Below are 27,988 nucleotides of genomic sequence, written 5' to 3' on the forward strand. Positions count from 1 at the left end.
AGGACAGTAGCTCTTTTGAATTCTGCTGTATAGTGCGGTGTTGGCGTGGTGTTGGGGGTTTCTGGTTCAATGTGTGGAGGGTGAAGGATGTGTGCTTGTGTTTATTTCCATGGTCACGATGTGCAGTGAAGACAGTGTTTGATTTCGTTGTAGGAGGTGCAGTGACAATCGAGTAAATTAAACTAAACCAACAGGAAGGCCAGGGGGGCCAGGAGTGACACTTGGGGGGCACAGGGAAGCCTCCGAGGTTTCTTCACTGGGCCCCAAAACAGGCAAGGCGGCCTCAGGGTCTCCGGTGACCCAGCCGGGGCAGAGACGGGGGGCCCCTCTTAGCCCTCCAAAGCCCAAGCTACTGCTCCAGGCTCAAAAATCCGTACTTTTATTTCAAAAAGCCGAACGCAGAACCCGGACCCAGAATCTAGCACCCCAACACAACAGCAGCAACGATCTCCGGATCCCTGGCCATTCAGCCTCGGAAGCCCTGAGTCAGAGCAGCCGCCAGGCGCCTTGCCCACCGCCTGGCCCTGCAGGAGAATCCTGTTCCGTACCATCCGGGCCTGCGATGAATTGCCCAGGGCCGCCAAACCTCCACCCGGCCGCTCTGCTGCACAGTCCCCTCCGGAGGCAGTTGCTGGATCCTCCAGAGTTACCGAGAGGGGAAGAAGAGCCACCTGGCTGCTCCCCAAAAGATGCCTGCACCCAGCAAGCGGGCGCGCAGGGGCCTGGAGTTCTCTTGGGTTTCCTCCGGAACCTCCTTCCGCTCCTTGGCAAATCTGGGCCGCTCCATTGCAGCTCCCCGCCATTCATGGGCCGCAAACGAGGCTGCCCCCTATCTGCCCCCGGGCAGCGGGAGGAAGCAGGGCGCATCTCTGGAGGGCAGGCCGGGACCCCTCCTCATTCCTCCTCCTCCTCAGGAGGAAGCTTGACCGGCTCCTTTGTGCTGCTGCGCTATCTGGGCTGCGCCAGGATGACCTGCTTGAACCACTTGCTGACCGCACAATCCACCCGCATGACCAGGCCCAGGCCCAGGAGGAGGGAGACGCAGCTGACCACAAAGCCCACAGCTTCGAAGATGAACCTGTCGGGGGGAGAGAAGCCGAACAGGGTGAGCTCCGGGAGCCTCAGGCAGCCCTCCCCCCTCCCTCCCTCCCTCCCCCCCAGGGGAGCATCTCAGCCGAAGAGGACAGAACCTGCGGAGGGACTTCGGCGGTTGGGGGGAGGGGGGCTTGTGTTTGACAGGTGGGGGGGCCTCATCAGCAATGGACGAAGTCGGCCCCACCCCCCAGGGTATCCCAGTGCCAGGCCCACCTGAAACCAAGGACCGAGGGTGGCCCAACGAGGGCCCATTTAATCTGTGCTGCCTCTACACAAGGATCTGAAGCGAGGAGGGAGCTTCGTTCTCCGAGCTTCTGGGTTGGTTTCCCAACGTTTCGTTACCGGGCTGGGTAGCACCTCGAGCCGAGTTTAGGGGATGCCGGTGTCTCACAAGGGCTTCGTGTGGGTCAGGAAGCACCCCCTAAACTCCGCCGGAGAGGCTCACCTAGCCAGGTAACCAAGCTTTGGGAAACCAGCCCAGAAGCTTGGAGAATGAGCCTCCGCCCTCATCCCCCACCCACCCACTACAGACATTCACCCACCATCGTGAAGAATCTGGACTACTGGCGGTCAAGACAAACTGGCGGCAGATAAAGAGTCAAAGGAACTCAAGGAGGGCTGGGCTTAGATCCCTTGTGGGCGCGCAGGGATGCCAAACTGATGGTGTGCTTGACCCCTTCCCCCCTCGGGCTCAGCCTGGTCCTCTCCTTCATCCTGAGCAACACCCGCCAGCGTCCCAGGAGACCAGGCAGCCTATGTGGGAGAGTTGAACCCCCATGTTCTTCATTAGCCCCCCCACCCGTTTCGTCTGCTTTTAGCTGCCTGAAGCTAACGAAGTTGAGCATGCAGTAAAAGGAGGAAACTGGCCAAGCCCAATCCTGGCTTCTGCTCAGCCCCACTGCAGTCCAGGCTCAGGAGCCCTGCCCAGACTCTTCCCGTGCAGGTTTTGGGGCTGTGGGGGAAGTGAGAGAAAGAGCTGCTTCCCACGAGGCACTGACTTATCGGCGGGACTTACTTTGGGGCAAAGACCTTCCACACCATCAGATGCCTCCGGAGAATCATGGCTGCCAGAACAGAAGCCAGAAGCTGTTCGGGAGAGACAAGGAGAGGGACGCGGCTCAGTCCGGCCAGAGGAGAGAGCTGGGTCACCAGGGGCAGCGGCGGCAAAACCGGCTGAGGGTGGGGAGGGGGCCTTCAGCAAGGCCTCCTGCAGCCAGCAAGGGGCAAATGCCTGCAGCCAACAGGTGCCCCGTCCCTGGCTAGAAGCCTGGCGGCCTTCGCGCACCTGAGCTGTGACCTCGGGACCCACAGGCCGGGGGCGGCTTCTCGGGGTCAAAGGGACGCCTCTCCCCCATTCCACCTCCTCGGCCCCCAGGGGGGGAAGGGCGGGGCCACGCTTTACGAGCCCCGTCAATTGTGGACCGTCGTCCCCAGGTGGGGCCATGAAAAAGGGTCCCTGTGGAGCCTGCCCCCCCCAGCCCAGGTTCAGTTGCTCCCCCGGCTGCGTTTCCAAAGGGCCCTAAAAACGGGGCTTTGTGGGCGGATGGGGGACCCCAAATGGAGAGGGAGCCGACCAAGGGGCTGATCTGATTGCGTGGCAAGAAAGGTCATCAAATGGGGCTAAATTAGCCACAGAAATTGGGGGCTCAGCTGTTTTCGTAACTCAAGGATCACCTGCCTGTGGTAGATTTCTAAAACCTGGCAAGGTGCTCAGAATCACCTGGGCGTAAGCCGGGCATAAGCTGCACAAGTGGCTTAATACATCAATGATAAACGCTCCCAATCCCCACCGGAGGATCCAGCGGTCGCAGAGGAGCCAGGTGAGACTCTCTGGGGCCACCTATTAGCCCCCAATGTCCGCCAGGCCCTCCCCTCCCAGGGGCTCCCGCAGACCTACCTGAAGCCCCAAAACGAGCAGGTAGCGGAGGCCCAGCTGCAGCAGCGCTGCTGAAAATCGCTCTGGCGCCTCCCGGAGCCTCATCTCCATCATCGGTTCCTCTCCCCTGTCCTGGAGCCGCGCATTGGGCCTCCTGGCGCCGGAGGTGCTGGCCTCGCACACAAAGGGCCACAGCAGAAGCAACGGGCAGCCGGCTGCCTCGGGAGGAAAAGGGGATCACCAAGGGACACCAAGGCCAAAACGCGGGACACACGCCTCCCCCTCCCCGCTTGTGGGTCCAAAGAGCTTGGAGAGAGCAGGCAGGCAGACACACGCACGCACTCTCTCCTGAAGGAGGGCCAAAGGGCAGCGCTGACCTGCCACGGATGCCGGACCCTTCGCAAAGGCAGGGAAGGCCCCAGAGGGGCCCCACTCTCCCATACAGGCCCCCCTCTGCCAGGGGGCACTTCTTCGGCTCCCACCCTCGGTTGCCCTTCACTCAGACCCCAAGACCCTCCCCCTTTGCCCCCTACGGGCACGCCACTAACCTGCCAGGAGGATCTGAGAGGCGAAGGTGTTGGCGCCCACGAGCAGCGCAGGCAGCAGGTTGGTGGTGTGTCCCTGCTGGAAGCCCACGAAGGCCGCGTTCCAGTGGATGGCTGGGAAGACGGGCTGATGGCCGGTGGCGTAGAAGAACTGGGCGGCGGCAAGGACCCAAGCGACCAGGGCTTCCCACGGCACCTCGAAAGGATCTGAGGAGGAGGAGGAGGAGGAGCATTCAAGAGCCCCGCCCAAAGCAGGGCTCTCCTTGCAACGCAGCCCAGCCCCAAGGCCCCTTCCTGGCTCTGACCTCAGCAGGGGAACCAGCAGACCTCCAACAGCCGCTCGCAGCCCAGCGGCTGTGACACTGTTTGACCCTCTATGGGCCTGCCCAGAGGGTAGGTCAGGCAAGTGGCCACCTTTTGCTCCGCCTCTTTTGCAGGCCGGGCCCCCAGCCCTGCGGCCCTGCTCCTTGTCCCTTCGCAGCTGAGGCTCCAACTGCCCTGCCCTGACGTTAGCTAGCTGCCTTCCAGGGCCCTGCTTTGCGCCTCTTGCCAATTCCTCCCAGAGCCTCTGGCCTGGACTCCCAGACTCACCCGAGTGAGCGGAGGAGGAGGAGGAGGAGGAGGAGGAGAGGGCCCTGGCGCAGGCCTGCATCCACAGCAGGGCGAAGGCCTCCACGAAGAGGAGGAGGAAGGCCAGGCTGAGCCTCTCCGTGTGCAGCGTCATCAGCAGGAAGGCCAGCAGCGCCAGGGCAATGAGTAAGGCGGCCGAGTAGACGCTGCCCAGACCGTAGGCTGCCACCGTGGCCCTGCAGCCGCCCGGGGCCTCCTCCAGCCGGCTCTTCAGGGACGCCTGCATCCGGCGGTACAGTTGCGGGATCAAGGCCTCGGAGCTGGAGGACACCAGGGGGACCTCCTGGCTGCTCTCCAGGAAGACAGTCAAGGGGTCCCACCACACCAGGAGGAGGCCAGCCACCACCAAGGCGTAGATCCCGCGGGGGAAGGCCTCCAGAGCCAGCCGGGCCCAGGCGTGGCGCTTGACCAGGGCCTCCTCGGTGCCAGAGGTGATGGCCCAGAAGCCGGCCAGGGCCAGGGCCAGGAGCGGGAACCCCCACCGCACAAAGAGCACCAGGGCGCAGGGGCTGTTCAGGTTGCCGTAATGGCGCAGCCAGCAGCGGGTACCCCAGACCAGGCTGGCCAGGGCCCCCAGGCACAGGCCGTAGTAGAGGTTTTTGGCCCGCGGCTCCTGCACGCTGGAGAGGGGCCCCAAGATGGAGGCCGTCTGGCACACTGGGGTCTCCTCGCGGCACTTCCAGAAGAGCCCTGACAGCCGGGCACACAGCACCACCCCGCCCAGGGCGGCCAGCAGCTGCCAGCAGAGCAGGGAGCCGTCCAGCCGGCCCTTCCACTGCAGCTTCAGGGCCTCCAGCAGCACCAGGGAGGTGAGCAGGAAGGGCACCACCCGGCCCTCCGCCACCACGAAGCTGTCCGAGAGCATGGCAGCGCAACGCAGGAACAGGACGCCCAGGGAGAGCCCCGGCCCCGCCCACAGCCTGGGCCTCAGGCGGAGCCCCTCAAATGGGGGGCACAGGCCCGCTGCCTGCAGGGCTGGGGGGCGCCTGGCCCAGCAGTGCCAGAAGAAGCCCAGCTGGGAGGCCGCTGCCCCCCAGGCGCACAGCAGGAGGAGGTCGGCTGGGCCCCCCCGGAGGAGGTGAGCCAGTCCCAGCAGGGCCGCCCCCGCCAGCCCCCAGAGCAAGGGGTAGAGGAAGACGTGGCGGTAGGAGAAGTCCAGGCGGGGGGCCAGCCGGGAGGCCACGTAGCACAGCAGGCAGGAGGAGGTCAGGAGAGCGCAGCCGGCCACCATGCAGCCGGGGTGGAAGCGGGCCCAGGACTCGGCACACACCGCCCGGGCCTCCCGCAGGTACTGCTGGAAACGCCTCCGTAGCCCCTCCATCCGCGGCAGCAGCACCACCAGGGAGGACTCCTGGGCCAAGAGGCGCTCGTGCTCCTCCACGGCGGAGTGGAAGAGTCCCCGAAGGTGCCGCAGCTTCTCCGCTGGGAGGTCCTGGGCGGCCTCTGCGTAGGAGTGCAGGAAGCGGTCCACCTGCCCGGGCCAAGAGATCGGCTGCTCAGAGCCCCCAAGAGGCTGCCTCAGCCGGGCGGGGAGGGGGCGCTCCCCTAAGGGCCTCCCAGCCCCACCCAAAGCCTCGTGTCAGCCTGGTGGCTGCCAGCGCTCTCGGTCTCAGCCACAGCTTCGGTGCGGTGAGGGCAGCTGGAGCACAAATCCCCTGCTGAACTCTCCCCGGGGGGGAGCGGGGGGCCTTTGGGCTGCATTCATGGCACTTAGCAAGAGCGCTGAAGACTTCAGGGGCCTCTCTGGTTGGGACCGAACTCCCAGCCTGCCCCCCCTTTGCCTTCTGGCCCCCCCACAGGAGGGGAGCCACTCTTACCTGCCTGGCATTGATGTCATAGGCTGCCAGCTGGGCACGGAGCGAGGTGGCCACGTCTCCCTCGGTTGCAAAGAGGTCGGCCATCACTTCCCCAATGTTGCTATAGGGCACCGGCACCCCCAGCAACAGCGCCAGGGTGGGCACCAGGTTCACCTGTGGGACCGTCTGGGGCTCCTGAAGAGGGAAGGGGAAGAAGTGACGGGGCAAAGACGGGAAGGTGCCCACTCCTCCATCCCGCCTCTCGCCAGGGACCGGCCACCTGGCGCTGCCAACCGGAGGTGCAGCCGCTGACCTCCATGACTGCACTGGGACCACAGAGGCAAGGAATTCTGGGGGCACCTGGAAGGCTGCAGGTAGCCTGACCCAGGAGACACCCGAGGGCAGCTCAGGGCTCGTCCTTCCTCCCAAAGACGTCACCTAGCTGGGAACGCCAGCCCTTCCGGCTCACCTCGGGGGGAGGCTCCTGGAAGAGCGGAGCCTTGCTGTACACAAAGAGAGCCGCATCCAGCTCCTCGTCGCTGTCTCCCCCGTGGTCCCCGGTGGCGGTCATGCCGTGGTCCCCTGCCACCAGGAGGAGCGTGTCATTTCCCAGGTGGTCAACCAGTGAACTGTCCATCAACAACACAGAACTTAAAACTACAGACTCTTGGCCTGCCCCAGCGCAGCGCAGGCTGGTGGAAACAGCCAGGCTGTCCTTTTGGAAGCAGCCACGCCGCAACAAGCCCTGGCTGGACGGGGGCGCCCTGGGCAGCTGCTCTGCCCAGCACTGGGCGAAAAGCTGCCTGCTGGATCTGGGGGAGGAGGGGCAGCCATACTGGGGGAGGACTTCCACTCCTGTTCCAACTCACCTGAGCATCTCATCCATCTGGGAGAGCTTCTTGGCCATTTCGGGGTGATCCGGTCCATGTTTGTGACCACAGTGATCCACACCCAAGAAATGGGCGATAAGTAGATCCCATTCGCCACCGTCCACTGCGCCACAGGAAAGAAAGAAGGGAGGAAGAGGTCAAAGGTGAAAAGGGGGGCTGGAAGGAAGGACAGAGGCGCTCGGGGGCTTCTCCCCACTGCAGGGCAAAAGCAGCGGCTGGATTCAAGCAGGCCAGGAGGAGGAGGAGGAGGAGGAGGAGGAGGAGGAGGAGGAGGAGGAGGAGGAGGGCAAAAGACGAGGGAGGGGAAAAAGCTACCCAGGGGTCCCCAGCCGCAGACCGTGGCCCACTCACCAGGCCTGGACCTTTCAGAACCGGGCTGTGAATGTGACATGTGGGACGAGTGAACTTTGTGCGGGCCCAGAACAGCTCCATTTATGCAGGTGGCAGGTGAGTGTGTGCCTGCTGCTTGTGCAAACGGAGCTGTGCGTGCCTGGAACCCCGCCCTCTCTTCCCCACCCCCCACAGGTCCACAAAGCCGGACAGACTGGAGACCGCTGAGCTCCATGGACAGAGGGTCAAGGGCAGCTGAGGCTGGGACTCCCTTCCGCTGAACAGGCCCTCACGCGAGGGCGGACTCCTCCCTTCAGCGGGCAGGTGGAGCAAGGGCAGCCAAGCGGGGAGGGCCTGGCCTCGTTGGGGAAACCCAACAGAAAGCGGATTGTGGGCTTTGAGGCTTTGTGTTAAACGGGCTGCTTGGCCACCGTCTCCGACATTACAAAAACCATTGAAAAGGGTTTTTTCTTTGCAAAAGCCGGATCGCTTCCTCACCGGAGAGATGCCGGTCCCCCCGAGTGGTCCTTCCCGCCTGACTGGGGCCTCCCTCACCCCCCGCAACCCCCTAGGCAGGACCAGGGCCGCGGCTCACCTGTCTGGTACAAATGCTGCAAGATCCCGTTGTCCACCGTGTGCAGGTCTTTCACGTTGAAGGAAGGGAAGAAGTGGGCCCGGTGGAAGGCCTGGGGGAAGAGGCCCTCCCAGGTGTCGTCCCCCATGAAGACCACTTTTCTCCCTGAAAGGGGGGGGGGGGAAATGTTGGCAGAGGGACGGAAGAGGGGGGCTCCCAGAAATGGCGGCCAGCAGGTGGCAACACAGCCCAGGTGGCATGAGACCGGCTGCTGCTCCGCCAGCCCCGCCTCCTCCAACTCCAGGAAGCCCCATTTCCTGCTCTTTCTCCAAGGGCCTCTCTCTCCAGAATAGAAGGACAGCGTTGGAGGGAACCTAAGAGGTCTTCTAGTCCAACCCCCTGCTCAGGCAGGAAACCCTACGCCATTCCAGACAACGCTTGTCCAATCCCCAGTGTTTTAAGAAGCGATTGGACCCCCGTGTGTCTGGAATGGTAGAGGGCGTTGGGTCTGCTCACACCCTGGGTCCAAATCTGGGGTGAGGGATCAACAGCTACATTTCCCAGCCAGGATGAAGACCGTTGATGTCCCCCCACAGGCTTTGGGGATCGATACGACGGCCTCAACCACTGAGCCACGGGGCCAATTTCCAAGATTTCTGAGAAAGTGACCTCTTTCCACTCGTGATAAGTGCAGGGGGGAGCCTAGGGACACACTCCATTCTCCTTGGGGTCGTGGGACACCAACCCCCCCGTTCCTGACTGTGCATCCAACATCCACCTGCTCAAGGGCCCTCAAAGCCAGTGGCTTTCAACCTGTGGTCCGTGGACCCTCAGAGGGGGGGCACGATGCCATCACAGGGGGTCCACGGAGGCTTGAAGAAATGTTAGGGTTTGAATCTCCAGCCTTCGGGGGGTCTGTGGCCACAAAGTGGCCCCATGTTGAAGAAAAGGTAGAGAACCACTGACCTAGAACCAACTTTTGGGGGGTGGGGGGACCACTCCCAAGTCAAAACCACCGAAACCGACCAAGAAACTGCAGTAACCAGAATGCTTCCATGGGCCCCGGAAGGAGGCAGAAGGCACCAGCGGCTCTTTCAGGTTCTGCCCAGGGAGGCCGAGGTGTCTCAGGGCAGGGAGGAAGGTTGCTCGAGCCGGCCGGTGCAGGAAGGGCTTTTTCTCGGCTGGGAACCAACAGCCAAGGTGACAACCAAGGTGCAACCCAGCAAGAAAACCACATAAGCCATAGCAGGGCAAACGAAGGCTCGGTTGTCTAGGCCAGGGCAGGCGCCTCCAACCTGGGCCACCTTCAGACTTGTGGACTTCAACTCCCAGAATTCCTCACCCAGCTTTGACCTCTGGGAGTTGAAGTCCACAAGTCTGAAGGTGGCTCAGGTTGGAGGCGCCTGCTTTATGGGGATTCTCCCTCCGATGGTCCCAAGGGTGCCTTTTTTTTTGTTTTCTCAAGAGGCCCCTGGACTTTCCTTGGAGACGTTTTGCTTCCCATCCCAGAAGCTTCTCCAGGTCTGACCTTGGAGGAGAAGAGAAGAAGCCTCTCCGAAGAAAGGCCAGGAAGTCCGGGGACCTCTTGGAAAAAGCCCCTTTGGGGAGACGCCCGGTTGCTCCTCCAGGGCGGAGAGGGGCTTCCAGGCGGAGTGGGGGGGCGAAGGAAGGGGAAGGGAGAGGGGGCTTCCAGGCTACCCGGCCGCCCAGGACGGTTTGCAGAGCCCCAGGCCGCGCAGCCCCCAGCCAGGATCCTTCACGAGGACTAGCGCCCCAACACCCACCGTTGCTGGCCAGCTGCCAGAGCAGGTTGTCCTCCCGGACGGCGTAGGAGGCGAAGTTGCTGCCGGCGTCCACGAAGGTGGGCAGGGAGCCCGTGGTGAGCGCCTTCAGCCGCTGCATGGTGGTGCTGGGCGGGTCCGCGCGGAACCGGTAGAGGCGGCCGTGGCGGGGCTGCCGGAGGGCCAGGCGCCGCAGGGACCCCAGCCGCCCCTCGAAGGGCCGCGGCGGCCGAGCCCCGGGGCGGCGGTCGGGACGGGGCCAGGCGGCGAAGTCGAAGCGCAGCGCGTCGATCAGCACCAGCGCCGCCCGCGAGAAGCGCGCCGCCGCCGCCGGCAGCCAGCAGGACGAGGAGGACGCGGCGCCCCCCGGGGAGGTCGGGGCCCGGCCCGGCGGGAGGTGGCAGGCGCTGCGCTGGCCCAGCTCCAGCCGCATCAGCAGGAAGCCGCCCGCGAAGAGCGCCAGCGCCGCGCACGGGAGCAGCGCCGCCCAGGCCAGGCCCGCCGCCGCCGCCCGCCGCCCCATCCCGCGCCCTTGGGCCCGGAGCCGCCCCTCTCGCCGGAAGCGGCCGCGGCGGCCGGAAGGGGCGGGCGGATGGGCGAGGGAGCGGGACGAGCGGCCGTACGGGCGCCCCCTCCCGGCTGGAGGACCCAGCCGCGGCGGCTCCCGGCTGCTTCCCTCCCAGGCAGAGGCCGCTTCCCTGGGAAGAGCCCCCCGTCCCTGTCCCCCCCCGACACACACACACACACACACACACCAACCAACCCACCGCCATCACAGCCGACACGGGCTCTGCCGTCTCCTTTTAATACAACATGATTCAATCCAATCGGAAAATAAACGGGGAGAAGGGGGTGTCCTGACGAGCAGTCCTGGGGGTGGGGGCGGCTGGGCACTTCTCCGGCGCCCTGGCCGTGGGCTCTGGCTAGCTGGTGCTTGACTCCTCCAGGTCCAAGTAGCTGGGGCTGCTGGGGGCTGCTGGGCCGAGTGGGGAGAGGCAGCAGGGTCCTCCAGGCCTTCAGGGGGCGCCTGACTCTTGTTCAGGGAGGAGTAGATGGACATGGCCTGCGGAGGGAGAAAGCAGGGGGCATCACCAAGGGGTGGGAGGCGGGGCTGCCCCACCACAGCTGCCCAGGAGGCGAGTCCTTCCTGCCCCCCAGAAGAAAGCCGGGGGAGGTGCTCTGTGAGCCCTTCAAAGTGTTCCAGCCCACCTAGCCCCACCCGGCCCTGGGGTCTTGCTCGGCCCCCGGGGCCCCTTTTCCCATCTGTTGGTGTCCCCATCCCAGGCAAGCACGCCCAGAGAGAGCATCCTGCATGTTGCAACTGCCAAGTAGCCGTGTCCCCCCCAGCCTCTGCAGCCGGGCCAACCCCCCCGCCCCCAATAGCCCTCCTCCAACCAGAGAAGCAAGGCTGCCACTGCTGCTCCAAGACCCCCGAGGTTGCCAGGGACGCCATCTGCAGGGGTTGGGAAAGTGACAGGGGGGGAGCAGCAGCTCTTCCCTTCCTCACCCCCCCCCAAGACTGGGGTGCCAAAATCAGACAGACTGGCTGCAGCAGATGCACCCCAAACTCCAGCTGCCTCCCTGCTGGGGTTGCCTTGATTTCCAGACACCCTCAGCCGAAGCAAACCCCCTGCCCTGGAGGAGCCAGGCGGGCTCCCTCCCCACGCCACCCCACCCCACCCCTGGCTCTGCTGTTCTGCGGAGGGGGCTTCAGCTGGGCTTCTCTCACGCAGAGCCCTCCACCGGCCCAGAGGTGGGGCCTGGGCGGCGGCCAGCAACCCCCAGGGGTGCCCTCCCGTGTGCCAGGCTGACCTGGGCAACCATGCTGGTGACGTCTCCGGTGCTGGTGGGCAGGAGGATGGTGTTGGACTCCTTGGCCAGGTGGGAGAAGGCCTGCACGTACTGCTCGGCCCACCGACAGAGAAGCCGCCATGTTGCCATTCTGAGAAGAGAGCGGGGACCACCGTGAGCCAAAGGCAGCTGGGAGGAAGGGGGAGGGGGCTTCCTGGCCTCTTCCCACCTTGAAGCCCCCCGTTGGGCTCCCGTAACAGAAACCCTCCCTCCCTCCCTCCCTCGCCCACAGCAGGAGGAAGGGGCCACTCCGGACGCAACCCACCAGCCTCATTCACCCCCCACCCCATCTTCCTTCTGCCCAGAGGACGGTCAAGGCTGCTCTGCTGGGGCCCCAGGAAGGGGGGAGGGCCCCCAACCCAGCAATAGCCAGGCCTCCCCTCCCCTCTCCTCTCCTCCAAGGGTGGGCTGCTCCCTCACCCTGGACCCCAGCCGAGCACGGCCTCCTCCCCAGCCAGGACCCTTCATCCCAGCCCCCCCCTTCAGAGGAAACCTTTTGGGGGGGGAGGCGGGGGGGCGGCAGCAGCAGGAGATCCATTCCATTCAATCGTATTCTACAAATAAGGCAGCTAACCTATCAACGCGGATTCCTATTTTCCACACAACAACCCCGTGAACGAACTCCCGGTCTGCATTTTCGAGCCTGGTGCCCCAACCCCTCGACCAAACTGCCTCTTTAGAACCCAGGACGGCCCCCACCACCTCCTTTGCCTCTCGTGAACCCAGAGCCCCTCCAGCCCCACCCAAGGGCTGGCTTGGAGCCCCCTCCTCCTCCTCCTCCAGGTGCCAAGAGGGGCAGCCCTGGCCTGGCCAGCCCCTCCTCCCTCCCTCTTCCCTCCGATCACCTGCTGGGTCAGGGCCATGCTCAGGAGTCCAATGGCCTCGGCCTTGGCTTGGGCCTTCACCAGGATGGCGCTGGCATCCCCTGAAAGAGAGAAGCCCAGGGGCGTCTGGGGTGGCCCTCCTCCCAGGTGCCTGGCCCCACGGGGCCCCTTCTTGCAGGGGGAGGGGGGAGGTAAGTCGCAGTGGGGGCAGAGAAGGGGAGGGGGCAGGCCTGGGCCTCCCATGAACCGAGCCAAGTGCCCGCTTGGCCCAGGTGGCCTGGAAGGAGCCTTTAGCGGAAGGGCCAGGCTTCCCTGGAAAGAGGCCGGGACCTCCAGCGTCTCAGCTTGCCCTCCTGGGCTCCCCAGGGCCTCTGTCCGTCCGTCCCCCGTGCCAGATACGGGCCCCGCACAGGGCAGAAGGAAGGAGCTGCTCTTTGGGGCCGTTCCTGCGCTCTGCGTACCAGAAGCCTGGTTGATGCGCTCTGTTTTCTCGGCCTCCGAGGCCAGGATCTGGGCCTGCTTCTTCCCCTCGGCCACGTTGATGGCCGACTCTCGGATCCCTTCAGACTCCAGGACGGTGGCCCTCTTGCGCCGCTCGGCCTCCACCTGAAAGCAACGGGGCCTTTGAGCGGGGACCTTCCCGCCTCCTGACGAAAGGACCCATTCGGGCCTGCAGGAGTTCGGCTCTCGCTCCGGCTACAAACCCTGAGCCCCAAATCCTAGCCTCCTTTTGCCCCCGGCGACCCCCCCACCTCGCCCTCATGCCAGCAGCAGCCCGGCCACTGGCGAAAGGAGACACCCTAGAAGGAAGGAAGCCAAGCGCCAGGGCGGGGCCGCCGGCCAAGGCTCCCTTTGCGCCCAGGAATGGCCGCCTGACCTGCATCTGCATGGACTCTTTCACTCGGGGAGGCACGTGGATGTCCTTGATCTCGTAGCGCAGGCACCGGATGCCCCAATAGTCCGAGGCCTGGTTGATGGCGTACACAATGCTGGCATTGAGGGACTCACGCTCCTGGGGCGGGAGGAGGGTGGAGTCAGAGAGCCCAGCCAGGGCGGGGCACAGAGGCTGCCCTGGAGCCCATCCTGACCCCCGGCCGGTCAGCTAGCGCCTTCCTTGGCCCAGCTCTGCTCAGGCCCCACTCATCTGAAGGAGCCGGGGCAGCCAGAGGGCCGCTGGGCAGATGGAGTATCTCTGTGGGCCCCACCAGGTCCCTCCACTTTCTTCAGAAGTTGCTGACTGCTCTGGCCTCAACGGGCTCTTTGGGAGAGGAAAAGGCCACGCAGCTCTCTTCAACCAACACCCCACTGCCCCCTGTGCGCTGACAGCCAGGGGTTTAATCTGGATTATTGACGTAAAATCCTGGGGGGGGCAGCCTAGGGGTCAGGTCCGCCATCTTCAGGATACCTCGCTTAGCTGGCATGCTGCCATAAAATGCGGAGGGAGGGAGAGACGGGGGAGGTCAGCGGTGGGTAATGACAGGGTGGCAGGAACCAGAGGTGTCAACCGGCTGACCAAGGACGGCCGTGAGAACAGACTGGAGAAACGCCGCCAAAGAGGCGCCCAACCTCAAAGCCGTACCCAAAGCGTTTAATGCGAACATCGTTGGGCACCGATGGGCTGGCCGAGGGCCAGGGAAGAGGGAAAAGCCCAGGCTTTGCGCGGGAATATTCAGGTTGGGCTTTGCTTACGCTGTAACCGCTCAACTTTAGAAAAGCAAACCTTTCCCTTCACAAACGGAGTCGAGGGTCTCTCTCTCCTCAATGTCCAGGCCGGGAGAAGCCTGACACCCGGCTCTTCTCTCGCCCAGCGCAAAGGGGGGGGGAGGGGGCTTCCTCCTTCTCTCCTGCTGCTTACCCGGAAGACTTTATCCAGGGAGAGCTTGCCCAACTCAGATCGCATGGTGGTCTGGGCCAGCTGAGTGACGGCATACTCGGGATCCTCCACCCCGTAACTAGCCTGGAGGAGGAAGCGGACAGGGAAGAAGAGAGGAACCGGGAAATAAGCGAACCTCTTCCAGCCCGGTCAGAGTCCTGGCGCTTGAAAAGGTCAACTCAAGAGAGATCCTTCTGCTTTCATCGGCCAAGCCTCCAAAATCCGTGCCGGTTACAACCACGGAGGAAAAGCAGCTCGGGGAGCCCCACCACCCCACTGACTTGAACAGTCCCCATTACCCTGTTTGGAGCGTCCGCCTGGTACCTTGTAGGGATCCATGATGCGCAGGTAGAGAACCCCGTCGATCTGGAGGGTCACGTTATCTGCAAGGACACCGGAGTTCTTTCAGCGGAAGCCAAGGGCGGAGCTTTAGGGAAGGCCCAGAGGCCAGGGGTCAGTCCAGCACTTGGACCGCTCAGCCAAGGCCCTTGTCTTCTCCACCAAGGGCAAAAGCCCCCACAGGCACCAAACGCCCAAGGAAGTGGGCTAAAGAGCCAGGCTAGGTGGAGTCCAGGTTGCCATCCAAGAGGAGGGGCCTGGCTGCTTTCTGCTCTTATGCTCAGTCCGAGCACATCTCTGGACCCCATTTTTAGGGATAACAAGGTTACCTAACGCAGTTTGGGTAAAATATATATAAACTATGATAGTAAGTTTAAGTGTGTGTCACTTTAAACTGCAAAGCATGTAATTTTGGGTGCGGTTGTGAACCGCCATAAGAGGGAGCAAGAGAACCTGAGGACTGCTGGTTTAATGGATTGATGGTTTGCTAACTGCGTGTTCCCTGCTGCTGAAGGAAGAAAGGAGGTTTGACTTCATCTCTCTATTGCGAGGAGATATATTACTGGACTGATATTTGGAAGTTTAGTGACCTCTTTTTCGACACTGGACTTTGCAACTGAATAATCCCCGGACGGACTGAACTAGTGAATGATATATTTCCTTTGAAGCCACTTTGCTTCTCATCCAAGAAGCTTCTTCAGCTCTGACTGGACCGTGGGGGAGGATTGATACCCCTTGCAGACAGCTGGTCATTTGCATCCGTTTTAGAGCTCTTGAGGCCACCTGGAAGCTCTTGTCATTCCGAAAGGGGTTTTTAAAGTCACAGCAGGCTGCCTTGAATCATTCCAATGAGGCAGCCCAGCCCTATTAGCATGGCCCACACATTTTGTCAGAGTTTGGGCGGCTCGCCCTCAAACGCTTCAGGGATTAGGCTCCAGCAGGGACCATGAAAACCAAACCGCTAATATCCGACTGGCAACTACAGGCAGTCCTTGACTTATGACTACAATTGAGCCTCAAATTTCTGCCGGTAAACAGGGCAGCTGCTAAAATGAGTTTTGCCACCATTGTTAAGTCAATCACTGCAGCCGTCAAACAAATCCGGCCTCCCCCATTGACTTTGGTGGTTAAAAGCCAGCTGGGGGTGGTCAGAAAATCCTGGGATCGTACAGCCGTCGTGAAGACACACCAGTCGCCAAGCATCCGAATTCTGGTCACAGGACCCTGGGGATGCCACAACAGCCATCAATGCGAACAACTGTCCTAAGCCACATTTTTCAGTGCGTTGGTTAACTTTGAACCGTCACTAAATGAGCTGTTGTAAGTCGAGGACTCCCTGTACTGAGTGGGATCCCTTCCGTGGTGCAGCCCTTCCCGGCAGGAATGAATGGGGCCAGCCACCCCACCCGACCAAGGCCCCCTCAACTCAGTTGGGCTCATCTCTGAATGGTCAAGGGGGCCCCCAGGGCTCCTCACCGTGAGTAATCGCCGACTGCTCTGGCACGTTGATGACTATTTCCTTGAGGCTCTGGACGTAGCGTATGCGGTCTAGGAGTGGGATGAGGAAATTCAGTCCCTGGCAAGGATCAGCAAAGGGCAAGAATCATCCTTTTCTCTCCGGCTGTCTGGCAATCCGAGCATCACCAGCTTGGTTGGGACCAAGACAAATGGCCGTCCAAGCGCTAGTGGAAAACCTCCCGGTGAAACAGCCCCCACCAAGGTCATCTAGTCCGTCCTTAAAGAGGGAGTCGTCCGGCCTCTTCTTTCAAAACAGAGCAGCTGCAGCCAGGCCAGAGGTGCTTCCCACCCTCTTCCCCAAAGCTGGGCTCATCCTCCCCCCCACAGTGGACAATCTCCAAGGAAGCTGAGATTTAGACGGGCTCATTCCTTCCCCACACAACTCACAAGCATGCTAGCATCCGGTTCTATAGCTAATTGAGCCATATAGCCTGGCAGTTTTGGGGAACTCAGGTCCTCAGGCGGCCCATCGCCACCACCCTTAACTGACAAAAATGCAAAGCCAGCTCCAAGTTTGTCTGGGCACGTGGCAGGAAAGGTAACACAGGTAGTCCTCGACTTACAGCAGTTTGTTTAGTGATCAAAGTTGCAACAGCAGTGAAAAAAAAATCAACTTATGACCATTTTTCTCACTTAGGACTGCTGAAGCATGTCCTGGGGACACGCGATCCCCTTTTGCAACCTTCTGACAAGTAAAGTCAACGGGGAAGCCAGATTCGCTTAACAACCATGTAACTAGCTGAACTACGGTGATTCACTTAACGACTGTGGCCAGAAAGGTCATAAAATGGGGCAAAACTCACTTAACATAAAGTTTGACCTCAGTTGTGGTTGTAAGTCGAGGGCTACCCGTAAGAAGAGCGCAAGCGGGTGAGGAAGGGCTTGCAACCTCTGAGCAAGTAAGGAGGAGGGCCAGGCCGGAGCCCAAGCTCTGCTGAGCAGCCGCTCCTGCCTGGAGGGCTCAGCTGACCAGAGCTTGGCAGCCACCCGGCCGAGGCAGCCCCCAGTCCCAACCACGGCAAGAAGCTTCGGGGGAGGCAAAGGCTGGACACACACACACACCCCTCGACAGGCCTGCTGGCTTTAAGGACCAAAACGGCGCTTTCGTGGCTGCCTCAACTTGCAGGGCTCAGCAGCGGGCAGGCGGCCCGCAGCAGCGGCTCACCGTTGGGGATGGGGCGCCCCCCCCCCCGCAAGCCGTGCATCTAAAAGGGATCCGGGCGGCTGAGAAGCGCTCCCCCAACCCACCCACCGGGAAGGGGGAGGACTCAGCAAAGGATGGCGGGGGGGGGGGCTCGGAAGGGACGGAGATCCTCGGGCGGGGGCCGGACGCCGCTTGGCCGGAGCGGCCGTGGCGACGCAGCCCGACTAGATGCCCTCCTGGGTGTCCCCCCTCCCGCGGCTCTTACCGGCTCGAGGATGCGGTGGAAGCGGCCCATGCGCTCCACCACCCAGGCCTCCTGCTGCGGCACGAAGAGCACCACCGTGTTCATGGGCAGCCCCGAGGCGCTCCTCCGCGCCGGCCCGGGACCCGCCCGCCGGGCGCCCTGCAAGACCACCAGGGAGAGGCTGAGGGGCGCTGGCGGGCAGGGACCGACCCCGGCCACGCCCCCTCAGCGCGCCCCCGCCCAGCGCCCCCGCAGCGCCCCGCACCAGCAGCAACGGCCGCCACGGCCGCCTCCCGGAGACCCCGCACGCCGCCCGCAGTGCCAACATCGTGCCGCCCGCCCAGCGCCGGTCCGCCGCTCCGAAGCCTCCGCCGCGCTTCCGCTTCCGGGAAGAAAGCCTGCCCTTTCCTGTTTCCCAGCCAATGGGGCGCCGGCCGGCCGTTTCCTCGTCGTCACGCTCCGGGGAGGAAACCGTTCCGCGAGGCCGCTGGTTCCGCCCCCTCAAAGGGGCCCAGCCATCCTCTGGACGAAAGTCCCGGAAGGTTCCGTCGGGTCACCGTCCCAGGGATCTCCGGCCCTTCCGTATCCGAGGCTCGCCCCTCACGTGCCTGCGCCCGTTAGAGCGCCGAGAGGGAGCAAAGGAGCCTCCCGAGAGGGAGGGATGCAGCCTGGGGGGGCAATAAGGGGGCGGGGTCGTTTCCCGATTTCCATGCAAGAGAAAACCAGAACTCTCTCGTGGCGGGGAAGGACTCTTGCCTTGCAGGGTCTCTCCTGCAGGGAAAATGCGGCTTCCAAGCACCGGGTGTACAGGCCGGAGCCCTTTAGGCTCGCTTTTCTCCCATTCAATAAAGCCTACGTGTGATGCGTTCGCCTTCCTTCCCATTAAAGTGTCCCCTTTTGCCCTTTTGGCAGATGCTGGCAAGGATTCACACAGCCACCCTTTAAACCCACATTGATCGCTCAGAAGAAAAGTCTCCCAAGAATGCAAGAGTGAAGCAACTGCCCTTGGACTTACATGCCGCTTTGCAGCCAGACTCTCTTAAGCTGTTTATAGAGCCAACATGTTGCCTCCCAAAATCCGGACACTCATTTTACTGACTTTGGAAGGCAGGCTGAGCTGACCTTGAGCCGGTCAGGATCGAACGTCTGGCAGTGCAGTGAGTTACCTTGCAATACTGCATGCCAACCACTGTGCCACCAGGGCTCCTGTAAATTGCCCAGACTGCTGCTAAGTTTTAATTAAGTTAATTAGCTTAGGCTTTCATCACATCAGCAACTTCCTGATGGGTCCAGGGGAATAGCAGTAGCACTTAGACCAGGGGTGTCCAGCTGGCAGTCCACAGGCTGGATGCTTCCCACGCAGGCCACACCCACCCTGGTTCCCCAAAGGCAAAAAAAGTCATGTCACATCATGTGACATGATCCAAGTGTGACACCCGTGACTTAAGACTTATACACCACTTCACAGTGCTTCACAGCCCCCTCTGAAAGGTTTAGAGTCCCCCTGTTGCCTCCTACAATTTGGGTCCTCCTTTTACCAACCTTGGAAGGATGGAAGGCCGAGTCAACCTTGAGCCGCTCAGGATTGAACTGCTGGCAGTAGGAATGCAGTTATCCTGCAACACTGCATTCTAACCACTAGGCCACAACAAAATGTCTCTCTCTCTCTAGCTGTTTCTCACCTGGGGAATTTCAAACTTCGATGCAGCATAGCCAGAAACCTCCAGGGATGGCGGGGCAGACAAATCATCCAGCTGCAAAACTTACTGCATGGCACTTTTGTTCCCTCACTAGCCAGTCTGGCCCAACTCCCGCTGTTGTAGAGAATGAGGCTTCCTTATAGCCAACAAGTGTTAATTGTTCGGTAAATGTGTCAATTGCATCTGTCCTCCAACTGTAATGGGCTGATTCCCTTCCCCTCCACCCAAAATCAGGTCATCCAACAGCCCCAACCTCCTCAACAGTCTCATTCCAGGCCCCCTCCCCTATTCAGTGGGAGTAGACCCTCTTGAAAACATCAAGGTAGACAGACACTTTTTCCAAACACACATTTATAGATTTTTTTGTTCCAAAAAAAAAAAGGAAAGAGAAGGGAGAAAGTATCCCATACATTTCTGCCTGACTCTCTTTCTTTCCTTTTAAATATAAATATTTTCAAGTCTCTGTAATTGTAGCCCCTTTCATCACACCTGCTCCCTTTTGAGCGAGAACGTAGGAGGTGCAACCCAACCCAAACCGATACCAGGGGAACCTAATGCTTGGGGCCACAGGGAGCAGGCCTGGGCTTCACAGCAAGGCTTCCTTCCTTCTAAACTGGTCCAACTCAAACGGTAACAGATTCAAAGCTATCCACGGGCCCCTCAAACAGCCCCTCCTGCCTTACCATCCCCAGCTTGGTCGGTGCCCTCGGCAGAAGCACCCACAGGGGTGGTGATAGTTCAGGTCACAGGCAAAGCAAACACTTACACTGATTCACAAGCCCTGCCTCATGCATCCAGAGATCAATTCTCTTTTGGTCACACACGCACACTGTGTGGACCAGGGCTGGGGGCTGACAGGCCAGCATGAGCCTCCCTGGGCAACCCTGGGGCCTGGTTCTGTACGGCTGGTCCAGGGGTGGAGGCAGCCTGAAGCAGCAGCCGGGAGGAAAGACCCCCCCCCTCACCTGTCCTTGGAATCAAGTTACAGCTTTCGTGGCCTCCTGGGAAAGGGGATCATTTACGCTTGACCTGTTCCCCCCGCAGCGCCCTCGTCAGCTCCCTTCTCTCAGCTAGCTTGGATGGGCTCCGAAGTCTCTCCTGCCTGGTGATCCAACTCGGTCCCTAAAAAGAGCTCCTCCCCCCCCCAAAGTCCCCCGAGGAAAAGGCCACCTCCCACTTCTGCCCATGCTTCCGAGTGGCCCAAGTGCCCAGGCCCCCTCCCCACCCACCTACCAAAGCCAGCAGGAGCCCATCCCCCTCGGGCAACCCCCGCCCCCTTCTCCTTCCCCTCCCCCCCAGCCTCCTGCACCCTGCACAGAATTGTACCAGCCACCAGATGTGCTGCGTTTGTGATCCCGGCTGGGCTGGATCCAATGAGTGAAAGGCAGCTCTGGGCCAGGCGAGGGTCTCCCTGCTCCAGAGTCTGCAGCCCCCTGCCCCCTTCCCCACCGCTGGCTCGGGCGAAGTGCTGCTGCTGCGGCGGCGGCTCTGCCGCTCCCTCCTTCAAGCCCGGGGAGTAGCAGGGGTTGCGCGGCAGTTCCGTGAAGGACTTCAGCTCGTAAGGGATCCCAGAGTCCATCTCGATCGACTTGCGCGAGAAGAGCAGCCGGATGTTGTCGTGCAGGTAGATCTTCCCCGACTTGGAACTGTGGAACCTGGGGAGGGAAGCGTGAGGCTCTGCAGAGGGGCCTGCAAGGGGGCAGATCAGAGCCCGCTGCACCGGGAGGAAAGGGGGGTCCGTCTGGGAAGCAAGGGACCTTTGCCTGCAATGGGCGGGGGCGGTGGGGAAGAGGGGAGCAGCCAGCACAATTCTCCACACAGTCCTCAACTTACAACAGTTCATTTAGTGACCCTCCAAAGTTACAACAGCACTGAGAAAAAGGGACTCTTTTTCCACACTTATGATGACCGTGGGGGCATCCCAAGGGGCAGCATTTCGGACAGCAGCGTGGCCCCGAGGAAGAGCCCAGAAGGCCCAGGGAAGCCCAGACCCAGCCCCCCCCCCCAACCTCTCCCCTTGCCCGGCTCCCCTGCCCTCACCTCAGGTGCATCAGATAGCAAAGGACCCGCCTGGGCTGCCCTGCGAGATCCGAGCCAGGGGCCTCCCCCTCACCCACCGGCACCAGGAAGATGCGATGGCGCAGGAAGGTGACGTGGTTGGCAGGCATGTCGTGGAAGTCGTAGGTCACCAGGAACATCTTGACCACCGTCTTATTGGGGTTGAATAAGGTCTGAAGCGGGGGGGAGGGGGGGGAGTCAGTGGGGAGGGGCAGAGGAAGGCCAGGCGAGGGGCCATTCGCCCTCTGTCCGCACCCCACCCCCTCTGCTCTGGGGGGGGGGGAGGGGAGCGCCAGGCTGTCTCCAGCCCCCCACAAGCCAGCCCCCCTCCCTTCCTCCACCTGCCACTCACCACTTGGATGGTGCCCGTTCTGGGGATGCTGTACCCCTTCTTTCCCAAGGCTTCCAAGTCAATGACTCCCTGCGGCACAAAGGCGGCACCAGAACCACGTCAGAAAAGGAGGGGCGCGGCCGGTGGCCAGGTGAAGTTCACTTGCTGGGGGTGGCCGGGGGGGGGCAGGAAGAAGCCCCTCTTGAGCTAGGTGCTCCTACAGCCGAGGGGCCTCCCTGGGGCAGCCCTCAGCATGGCCCCCTCTCCTACGGGATCTCGAAGGAGGGCAGGAGAAGCCACTGCCAGCTGCCTGCCTGCTCACCTCCGCCCTCCCCCCCACTACACCCCCCCCTCCCCCCCGCAGCCCCTCACCAGAAACGGGGAGGGGGCGTTGTGCTCGGCTATGTCAAAGTAGGTGACCTCCACAGGCAGGGTGGCGTGCTGAGGGCAGTAGGAGCCACTGGCCCCGATCTCTGCAGTGAAGCCCTCGATCCGGCCGGACGGTGGGAAACGCCCCTTCAGCATCGACTCCTGCCAGGAGGGAGGGAGTGAGGGGGGCATTTTCAGGAGATGGGGGGGCCTGACCAGGACACAGCCCCCCATGTCCCCCCAGCAAGAACCGAGCCTTCCTCAGCTCAGCCCCCTCGGTGGGAAGGAGGCAGCCACCCCACAGCTTCGCGTTCACGGGGCACATGAGCGGCCCCACAGGCGGTGGCAGGCCAGGCCTCCCCAGCCGCACGGTTACCTCAAAATTCCCCAGAAGGGCGTGGCTGGTGGAGGTGCTGGGGGGCCGCCTGCCCACAAGGGCCCTTCCGGGGCTGCTGCGCAGCTGCCTCCTCCTGCTTGGGGCAGAAGGGAAGTTTCACTCCGGGGCGGCCTCCACCAGCCCCTCTTGGCCCCTGCAGGGTGTGGGGTGCTGGGGGGGAGAGGGCCTGGGGCTCGGCCACATGTGTAGCCGTGGCTGCCCCACCTGGCTGCGTGGTTCAGAGGGTGCCGTGGGCTTCAAAAGGGGGGAGGGACTCACGGTTTGAGGTGCAGCCCCGGTCTCAACTGGGAAGCGCCCGTCCTGCCGCTTGCTGAGCCCTGGGAGGCCGAAAGACTCAGAGGTCAGACCCCGCAGCTCCACCCCAGGGCCCCCTTCGGAGCAGCCGGGCCCTTACGACTCCATTGCCCGCTTCAGAAGCCAAGGAGAGGGAGAGAGCGCCAGCCCACACAGCATCCGACATGGGCTGCCCCTTGGAAGCCAGTCCAGCACTCGGGAGGAGTGCAGCTCTCCTCCTCCAGCCAGCGGGCAACCTTGGGCGCCACAGAAAGGCGGCCCTTTGCCCAGAGCCCAGCTCCTCACCCCCAGCCCTCTTTGACGGGCGGAGTTCCTCACCTTGGCTGCGGGAAGGAGGTGGTTCCAGAAGGGGGCGCCCTTGGCATCGGTACTGCGGCAGGAGGCTGGCATGGCGGGGGAGTGCAGGGCCCTCTTTTTGCGTGCTGGTAGAAGGCTCTCTTCCTCCAGGCCGGTGGCGGTTGCCCTCCCTTCAACCGAGGGCAGCAGCTTCCTCTTGGCCGGGCAGCTGGCTGGGCCGCCTCCTGAGAGCTGGCCGCTGGAGCAGGGCGTCTTCTCGGCCGAGCAGAGCCCATTGGCGCTGCTGAGGCTGGGGGCCTTGGGTGGAGTGTTGGGGGCCTGGGCCTCCGGGGACGGCGGCCCTGGCGGGGGGGACGGGGACGGCGGGCTGTGCAAATCGTGGTCGTGTGTGAAACGGGGCCCTCCGTTCTTTTCTGGCCTGGAGTCCATGGCGGGCTGCTCCCCCCACAAGGCGGGGGCTGAGTCTCTCGTGTGCAAAGTGGCGCAAAGCCTGCCGGGTGCCAGCAGGGCTGCCCCCCGGTCCTCAGCAGCTCCAGGCTCCTGGCCTCCGCGCTGGCCGGGACCGACCTCCTGCCGGTGCTCTACGACTCGCAGGCCACTGTGGGAGAAGTGCTGGGCGGCGCCCCCAGGGCCAGCCCGTCCACCAGAAGCCCATCCTCGATGGCCGCCTCCTCCTCCTCCTCCTCCGCCGCCGTCCCCCAGTGGCCCCTCTTGGCATCCCACTCGCCGCCCTCAGCCACCCACCGGGGCTCCGGGCAGGCCCGCTTGATGGGCTGCCGTCGGGGGCCCCTGTGCTGCGGGAGGGCAGAGCCGCTGCCCCGGGGAGAAAAGATGGAGACCTGGTAGACCTTCTGGCTGCCCAGCTCTGGCGGACTGCAGCCCATCCGGAGGCCATGGTGCTTCCAGGGCTGCTGCGGCGGCTGCTGCTCCTCCTCCTCCTCCTCCTCTTCCTCCTCCTGCTGCTGCTGTTGCTGCTCCTGGCTCAGGCCTGTGCTCTGCTTGCAGGGAAGTCCAGGCTCAGCACTCAGGTGCCTCATGGGGCCGAGGGGGAGGACAGGCGCTAAAGTGCTGCGTGGTCAGGGCGTCCGGCCGAATCCCCTGCTAGGAAGTGGGCTGCAGAGCCGCATCTGGAAGGAGAGGGGGGGCGGGGTTGAGCAACAGCCCCCGAGGATGCCTCTCCAGGCCTGAAGCAGGAGGCCCCAACTGCCCTCCGAGGGGCAGCCCCAGACCCACGGAGTTCTCCTCCAGGCGGCCTCTCCCAGATGCAGGCGGCTGCGCCCCCTGGAGCCAATTCTGGGGGGTCCTGCCCCTCCCCAGTGAGCCGTGTGTGTGCGTGCGTGCGCATGCGTGTCCCCTCCTTCTCTAAGTGCTCCAAAGCCAAGGGGCCAAGGCCTTCCCGACCCTCCAGCCCCACTTGCAAAGTCTACAGCCCCACCCAACAGTTTGCCCCCGGAGCTGCCCACTCACCCCACTGCACGGGGTCCCGTCCCCTGGCCGGCGTGTCCTCCTGCTGCAGCGGCCGACGGTGACTGGTGAAGCTGGCTGGGGACACCTGCCACCCGGCCACTCCCCAGAAGCGGCGCGGCTGCCGGGGGATGGCTCCCACCATCACGGGCTCCGGCTCGGTTCTGTGCACAGCCCACCCCCAGGTGCCCCCAGGCCAACGAAGCAACTGGACAGCAGCAGCCCTGGGGAGAGAGGAGAGGGTCTGTAGCCTCCTCAGGAGGAAGGGAAGGGGGGGTCCAGGAAGGGGGGGTCAGGGAACCCTCCTGGCACATGGGGGGAGGAGCACGGGGGAGGGTCTCTGGAGCGCCTTAAGGAGGGGGCGACCAGGGAACTTTCAAAGGGGAGGAGGATTCTCTGGTCAGTCTGCAAACGATGCGTCCAGGTAAATCCACCTGCGGCTTCAGCCCACCTCTCCCCCCCCACCCCCCGGCCTCATGATCCCTGCAAGACCAGAGTCCAAGCGAGAGGAAGGAGGAGCAGCATGGATGGACAGAGGGTCCTCTTCTCCTCTGGGTGGACTCTCTCCTCTAATTGCACACACACACACCCAATCCCACCCCCTGCACACACAGGGTTTGTCCCGACAGCCCCACGAGACCTCAAGGCCCCAAGGGCTCAGACTGGCAGACGCTGCACCAGCTACAAGAGAGGTTGGCGGAGGCCTGTGGGGGGGGCGGGGAGTGTGGAAGAACCCCACCCCCACCCCACCCCACCCCAGGCCGTCTCCTCCCGGCTCCGACTCCAGCATTACTCCTAGTCTCAAAGGGGGTCAGAGCAGCAGCTACGAAGGAGCCCCAGCAGGAATGGTCTGCTGAAGGAACCCTCCCCCCCCCCACACCATGGAGGAGGAGGGGGCACACTTGGGGCAAACTGCCCTGGAGCACGGAAGGCAAGCTACAGCCAGCCTCGGCCCCACGGGGCACCCCAGGACAGGAGGGCCCCCTTGGAGCGCAGTCCTCCAGGGGCCTCCAGCCTCCTCCCCCTGCAGAGGCTCATGCCAGGCGCAACTGGGCAGGGGGACGCAGGGGACACCAGGGGCCGGCTGGTGGGGGGGTGGGGCAGCAGGAAACAAAGAGGGGAGCCGCAGGGACGGGGGAGGGGCAGCTCGTTGCAGAGCAGAGGAAGGCAGGCGCCCTGCAAGGGGACCCGGCCGGCAGACCCCAGCCCAGCCTCAAGCCCCCCCAGCCCCAGGGCCATGGCAGGCCTCCTGGCCCGATTCAAGCAGGCACCTGAGCTCCTCTGGCCACTATTAGACACGGCAAGCAGCCTTCGTGGGTTTTGCTGCAAAGTTTGCTCAGGACCCCTCCCCCCTCACTTTGGGGGGGGGAGATGGAATGGCGGGTCCAACCCCCACCCCCGTTCCCCCCCAACAGGGGAAAGGAAGCCAGGAGGAGAAGAGCTAAGGACTCCCTGGAAGGGGCTCTTCAGCTGGGGGGCTGGGGCCGTCTGGGCAGAACAAAGCAAGACCCCAAAGGTGGAAAAAAAAAACCCACTTTCAAACGTAGGACGGGAGCAAGAGAGGAGGGGGCTCTTACAAAAGCCCTGGGTGCGCCTGAACTCCAGAAGCCCCCCCTCCCTATTACCCAGACAAAGAGCCCAGAGCTGCAAAGCTCCAGAGACCCCCAGAAAGAGGCCCAAGGTGAGGGGGCGACAGGTGCCAGGGCAGAATTTCCCAGGAAGAGGGGCTCAGGCAGGAATAAAGGCTCTCAGATGAAGGTGTGTGTGTGTGTGTGTGTGTGTGTGTGTGTGTGTGTGTGTGTGTGTCCAACAATGAAGCTGAAAAGACCCAGGTGCCTCTTAGACGGAAGGCAGACCAACGAGGCCCGTGGCTGGGCACAACCCCAAAGGGGTCATCGGGCCACCTGGCCAGAGGCTGGCCCTCTCGGGTCCCAGAGACCTGAGAGCAACTGGGCTGCAAAATGACAAGGTGCCCACCTCTTGCAAGCCTCTCCCTCCCCGCCCCGCAGAGGGTGCCCTCCTCAAGCTGCTGCCCTTCGATAACAGCAGGATGAGCCAGTCCCCCCCCCGCAGCCACCGACTTCCACGCCCTTCTTGGCCCCACAGAGGAAAGAGAGGCAGGGCACACACCCCCAGCCCCTCCCTCCAGGAAGCTCCTGCGGCCTCCCCTCAGACCTGCCGTTGCCAGGAATTGGGCAAGGCTGCCCAAATGGAAAGTAAAACCCAGGAGGGGCATGACAACAATCTTCCAATATTTGGGGGCTGCCCCAGGCAGGGGGGGCTCAACCTCTTCTCCTCAAGGCAGGACAAGAAGCAAACAATCAAGGAGAGAAGCAACCTACAAGGAAGGAGAAACTCCCCGACAGCAAGAAGGTGTGGGTGCTCCATCCCTGGAGAGACGGGACAGCCACGTGTCTCAAATTGTATAGGGTCCCCTGCTTGAGCAAGGGGTTGGGCTAGAAGATGAATTGGGTGCCATTTTTCTGGGTCAGGGCTGCCCAAAACATTAAGGGGCACACAGCAATCCGAGGGGAGCTCCAGGCCATTGAAAGGTGTAAAATGGACATGAACCCGGCCCCTCTGAAGCCCCCCAGGAGAAGCAACCTGAAGGAGATAACTAGGGACCAGCGAGGTCGGCATTCCCAGAGAGGTTTCCAAGCCTCCTTAAAAGGCCAAAAGACGTAGCAGACTCCCCTCCTCACCTCTTGGCTCCTCTGCACCTGCCCAGCCCTCTGGCCCTCCCCTCCAGCCAGGTAGGGAGGGGCTCTGCCAGGGCTCGGTCAGCAGCGCCCAGGAGAGCCCAGAGCCCCGGGGAGGAGGAGGAGCCGTCCTCCAGACCAGAGAGACCAAACTAGAGCGGCTTCTCCAGTGGGGGTGCAGCACTCATGCCGGCCTCTTTGGGGTGGGTCTGCACGTGAGGAAGAAGAAAGCCCAGCATTTCCCTGGGCTGGAAGGGAACAGAGAGCCTGGTGGAGCAGCTGGGGGGCTTCTTCCGGTTGGCAGGGAGGAAGCTGCCTGGTGTGGCCTTCCCTTCCCAGGGGCCCCCCCAGGGATGGCGGGGTACAGTTCCCATAATCCCCAGTCACAGCCGGGGCAGCTGAGGCACAACCGGCAAAGGGAGGCAAGGAAAGAGCCAACATCCCCCACTTGGGCGATTTTAACGGTTCAGTTAAACAATTGGGTAAATTAATGCTGCTTCAAGAAAACATCTGCACCCCCCCCCAGCCTTTCCTTCCACCGCTCCTGTCCTCCCTTGGGGGAGGGGGGCGCTAAAAAGGGCAGGAAGGCAGCTGGGTGGGCTTCCCCCTCCCTTCGGCGTTTCCCTCCCCCCTTCCAAGCCTTGGATCGGGGCCTCCTCCTCCTCCACAAGCAGCCAGGCTCTGCTGCTCACCGGCCAGCCGGGTCTGCAAACTACACCTCCCAGCCTGCTCCTCTCCCAGGGAAGCAGAGCAGTGCATGCTGGGACTTCTGGTCCTCCCCATTCTCCCAGGATGAGAGCGTGTCCTCGCTTAACCCCAGCAGTGCTCAGCTGGCCCCGAGCGCATTAAGGGCGAGAGGAAGGCTGAACACGCTTCTCCTCCCCACAGCTGCCCCCACATCCCGGGCCCTCCAGGCGGGGCCAGCGATTCCCAGGAGGGGAGGCGGCGCCAGCTCCCTCCTCGGCAGAGGCCCAGAGCCCCAGGAAGCAGTTGCTCAACCGGGGTGGGGGGGACCCAGCAACAGCCCAGGGTGGCCAGAGCCAAAGATCCAGACGATCTGGATCTCCCC

General features: G+C 62.8%; 3 protein-coding genes across 3 annotated transcripts; all 3 read right to left on the reverse strand.

Annotated features, from left to right (window-relative positions):
* Nucleotides 1-363: 363 nt before the first annotated feature.
* PIGO (phosphatidylinositol glycan anchor biosynthesis class O) lies at nt 364-10,085 on the reverse strand. Its single transcript, XM_026720820.2, has 10 exons — nt 9,521-10,085; nt 7,758-7,901; nt 6,812-6,935; nt 6,412-6,571; nt 5,964-6,137; nt 4,108-5,617; nt 3,520-3,723; nt 2,993-3,186; nt 2,111-2,181; nt 364-1,078 (listed from the first exon to the last, which is right to left on the reverse strand). Exons 1-10 carry the CDS (start codon nt 10,038-10,040, stop codon nt 949-951), a joined length of 3,231 nt encoding a protein of 1,076 aa, XP_026576605.2. The 5' UTR covers nt 10,041-10,085; the 3' UTR covers nt 364-948.
* A 221-nt stretch (nt 10,086-10,306) lies between these two features.
* Nucleotides 10,307-17,687, reverse strand: STOML2 (stomatin like 2). The gene is given in 12 exon segments (XM_087927614.1): nt 10,307-10,482; nt 10,485-10,580; nt 11,330-11,428; nt 11,430-11,459; nt 12,214-12,293; nt 12,654-12,798; nt 13,070-13,204; nt 14,048-14,149; nt 14,390-14,448; nt 15,881-15,980; nt 17,332-17,469; nt 17,576-17,687. Coding segments are annotated over 12 exon segments (1,089 nt in total). The 5' UTR covers nt 17,639-17,687; the 3' UTR covers nt 10,307-10,440.
* Nucleotides 17,688-19,343: 1,656 nt separating this feature from the next.
* ATOSB (atos homolog B) lies at nt 19,344-24,362 on the reverse strand. The gene is given in 9 exon segments (XM_026720800.2): nt 19,344-20,665; nt 21,051-21,241; nt 21,421-21,489; nt 21,772-21,930; nt 22,145-22,238; nt 22,424-22,482; nt 22,778-23,385; nt 23,388-23,883; nt 24,224-24,362. Coding segments are annotated over 8 exon segments (2,175 nt in total). The 5' UTR covers nt 23,794-23,883; nt 24,224-24,362; the 3' UTR covers nt 19,344-20,076.
* Between the last annotated feature and the right edge of the window lie 3,626 nt (nt 24,363-27,988).

The sequence above is a fragment of the Pseudonaja textilis genome, chromosome 2, assembly GCF_049901715.1.
Source record: "Pseudonaja textilis isolate UNSWEBS1 chromosome 2, rPseTex1.2, whole genome shotgun sequence".
Lineage (NCBI taxonomy): Eukaryota > Metazoa > Chordata > Lepidosauria > Squamata > Elapidae > Pseudonaja > Pseudonaja textilis.

Coding starts and splice junctions, on each gene's coding strand:
- PIGO (XM_026720820.2), bottom strand. CDS start 10,040: ATGGGGCGGCGGGCGGCGGCGGCGGGCCTGGCCTGGGCGGCGCTGCTC. Junction 7,902..9,520: donor CTGGCAGCTGGCCAGCAACG/GTGGGTGTTGGG, acceptor CCCCCCTTTCAG/GGAGAAAAGTGGTCTTCATG. Junction 3,187..3,519: donor CTCTCAGATCCTCCTGGCAG/GTTAGTGGCGTG, acceptor CTCCCGAGGCAG/CCGGCTGCCCGTTGCTTCTG.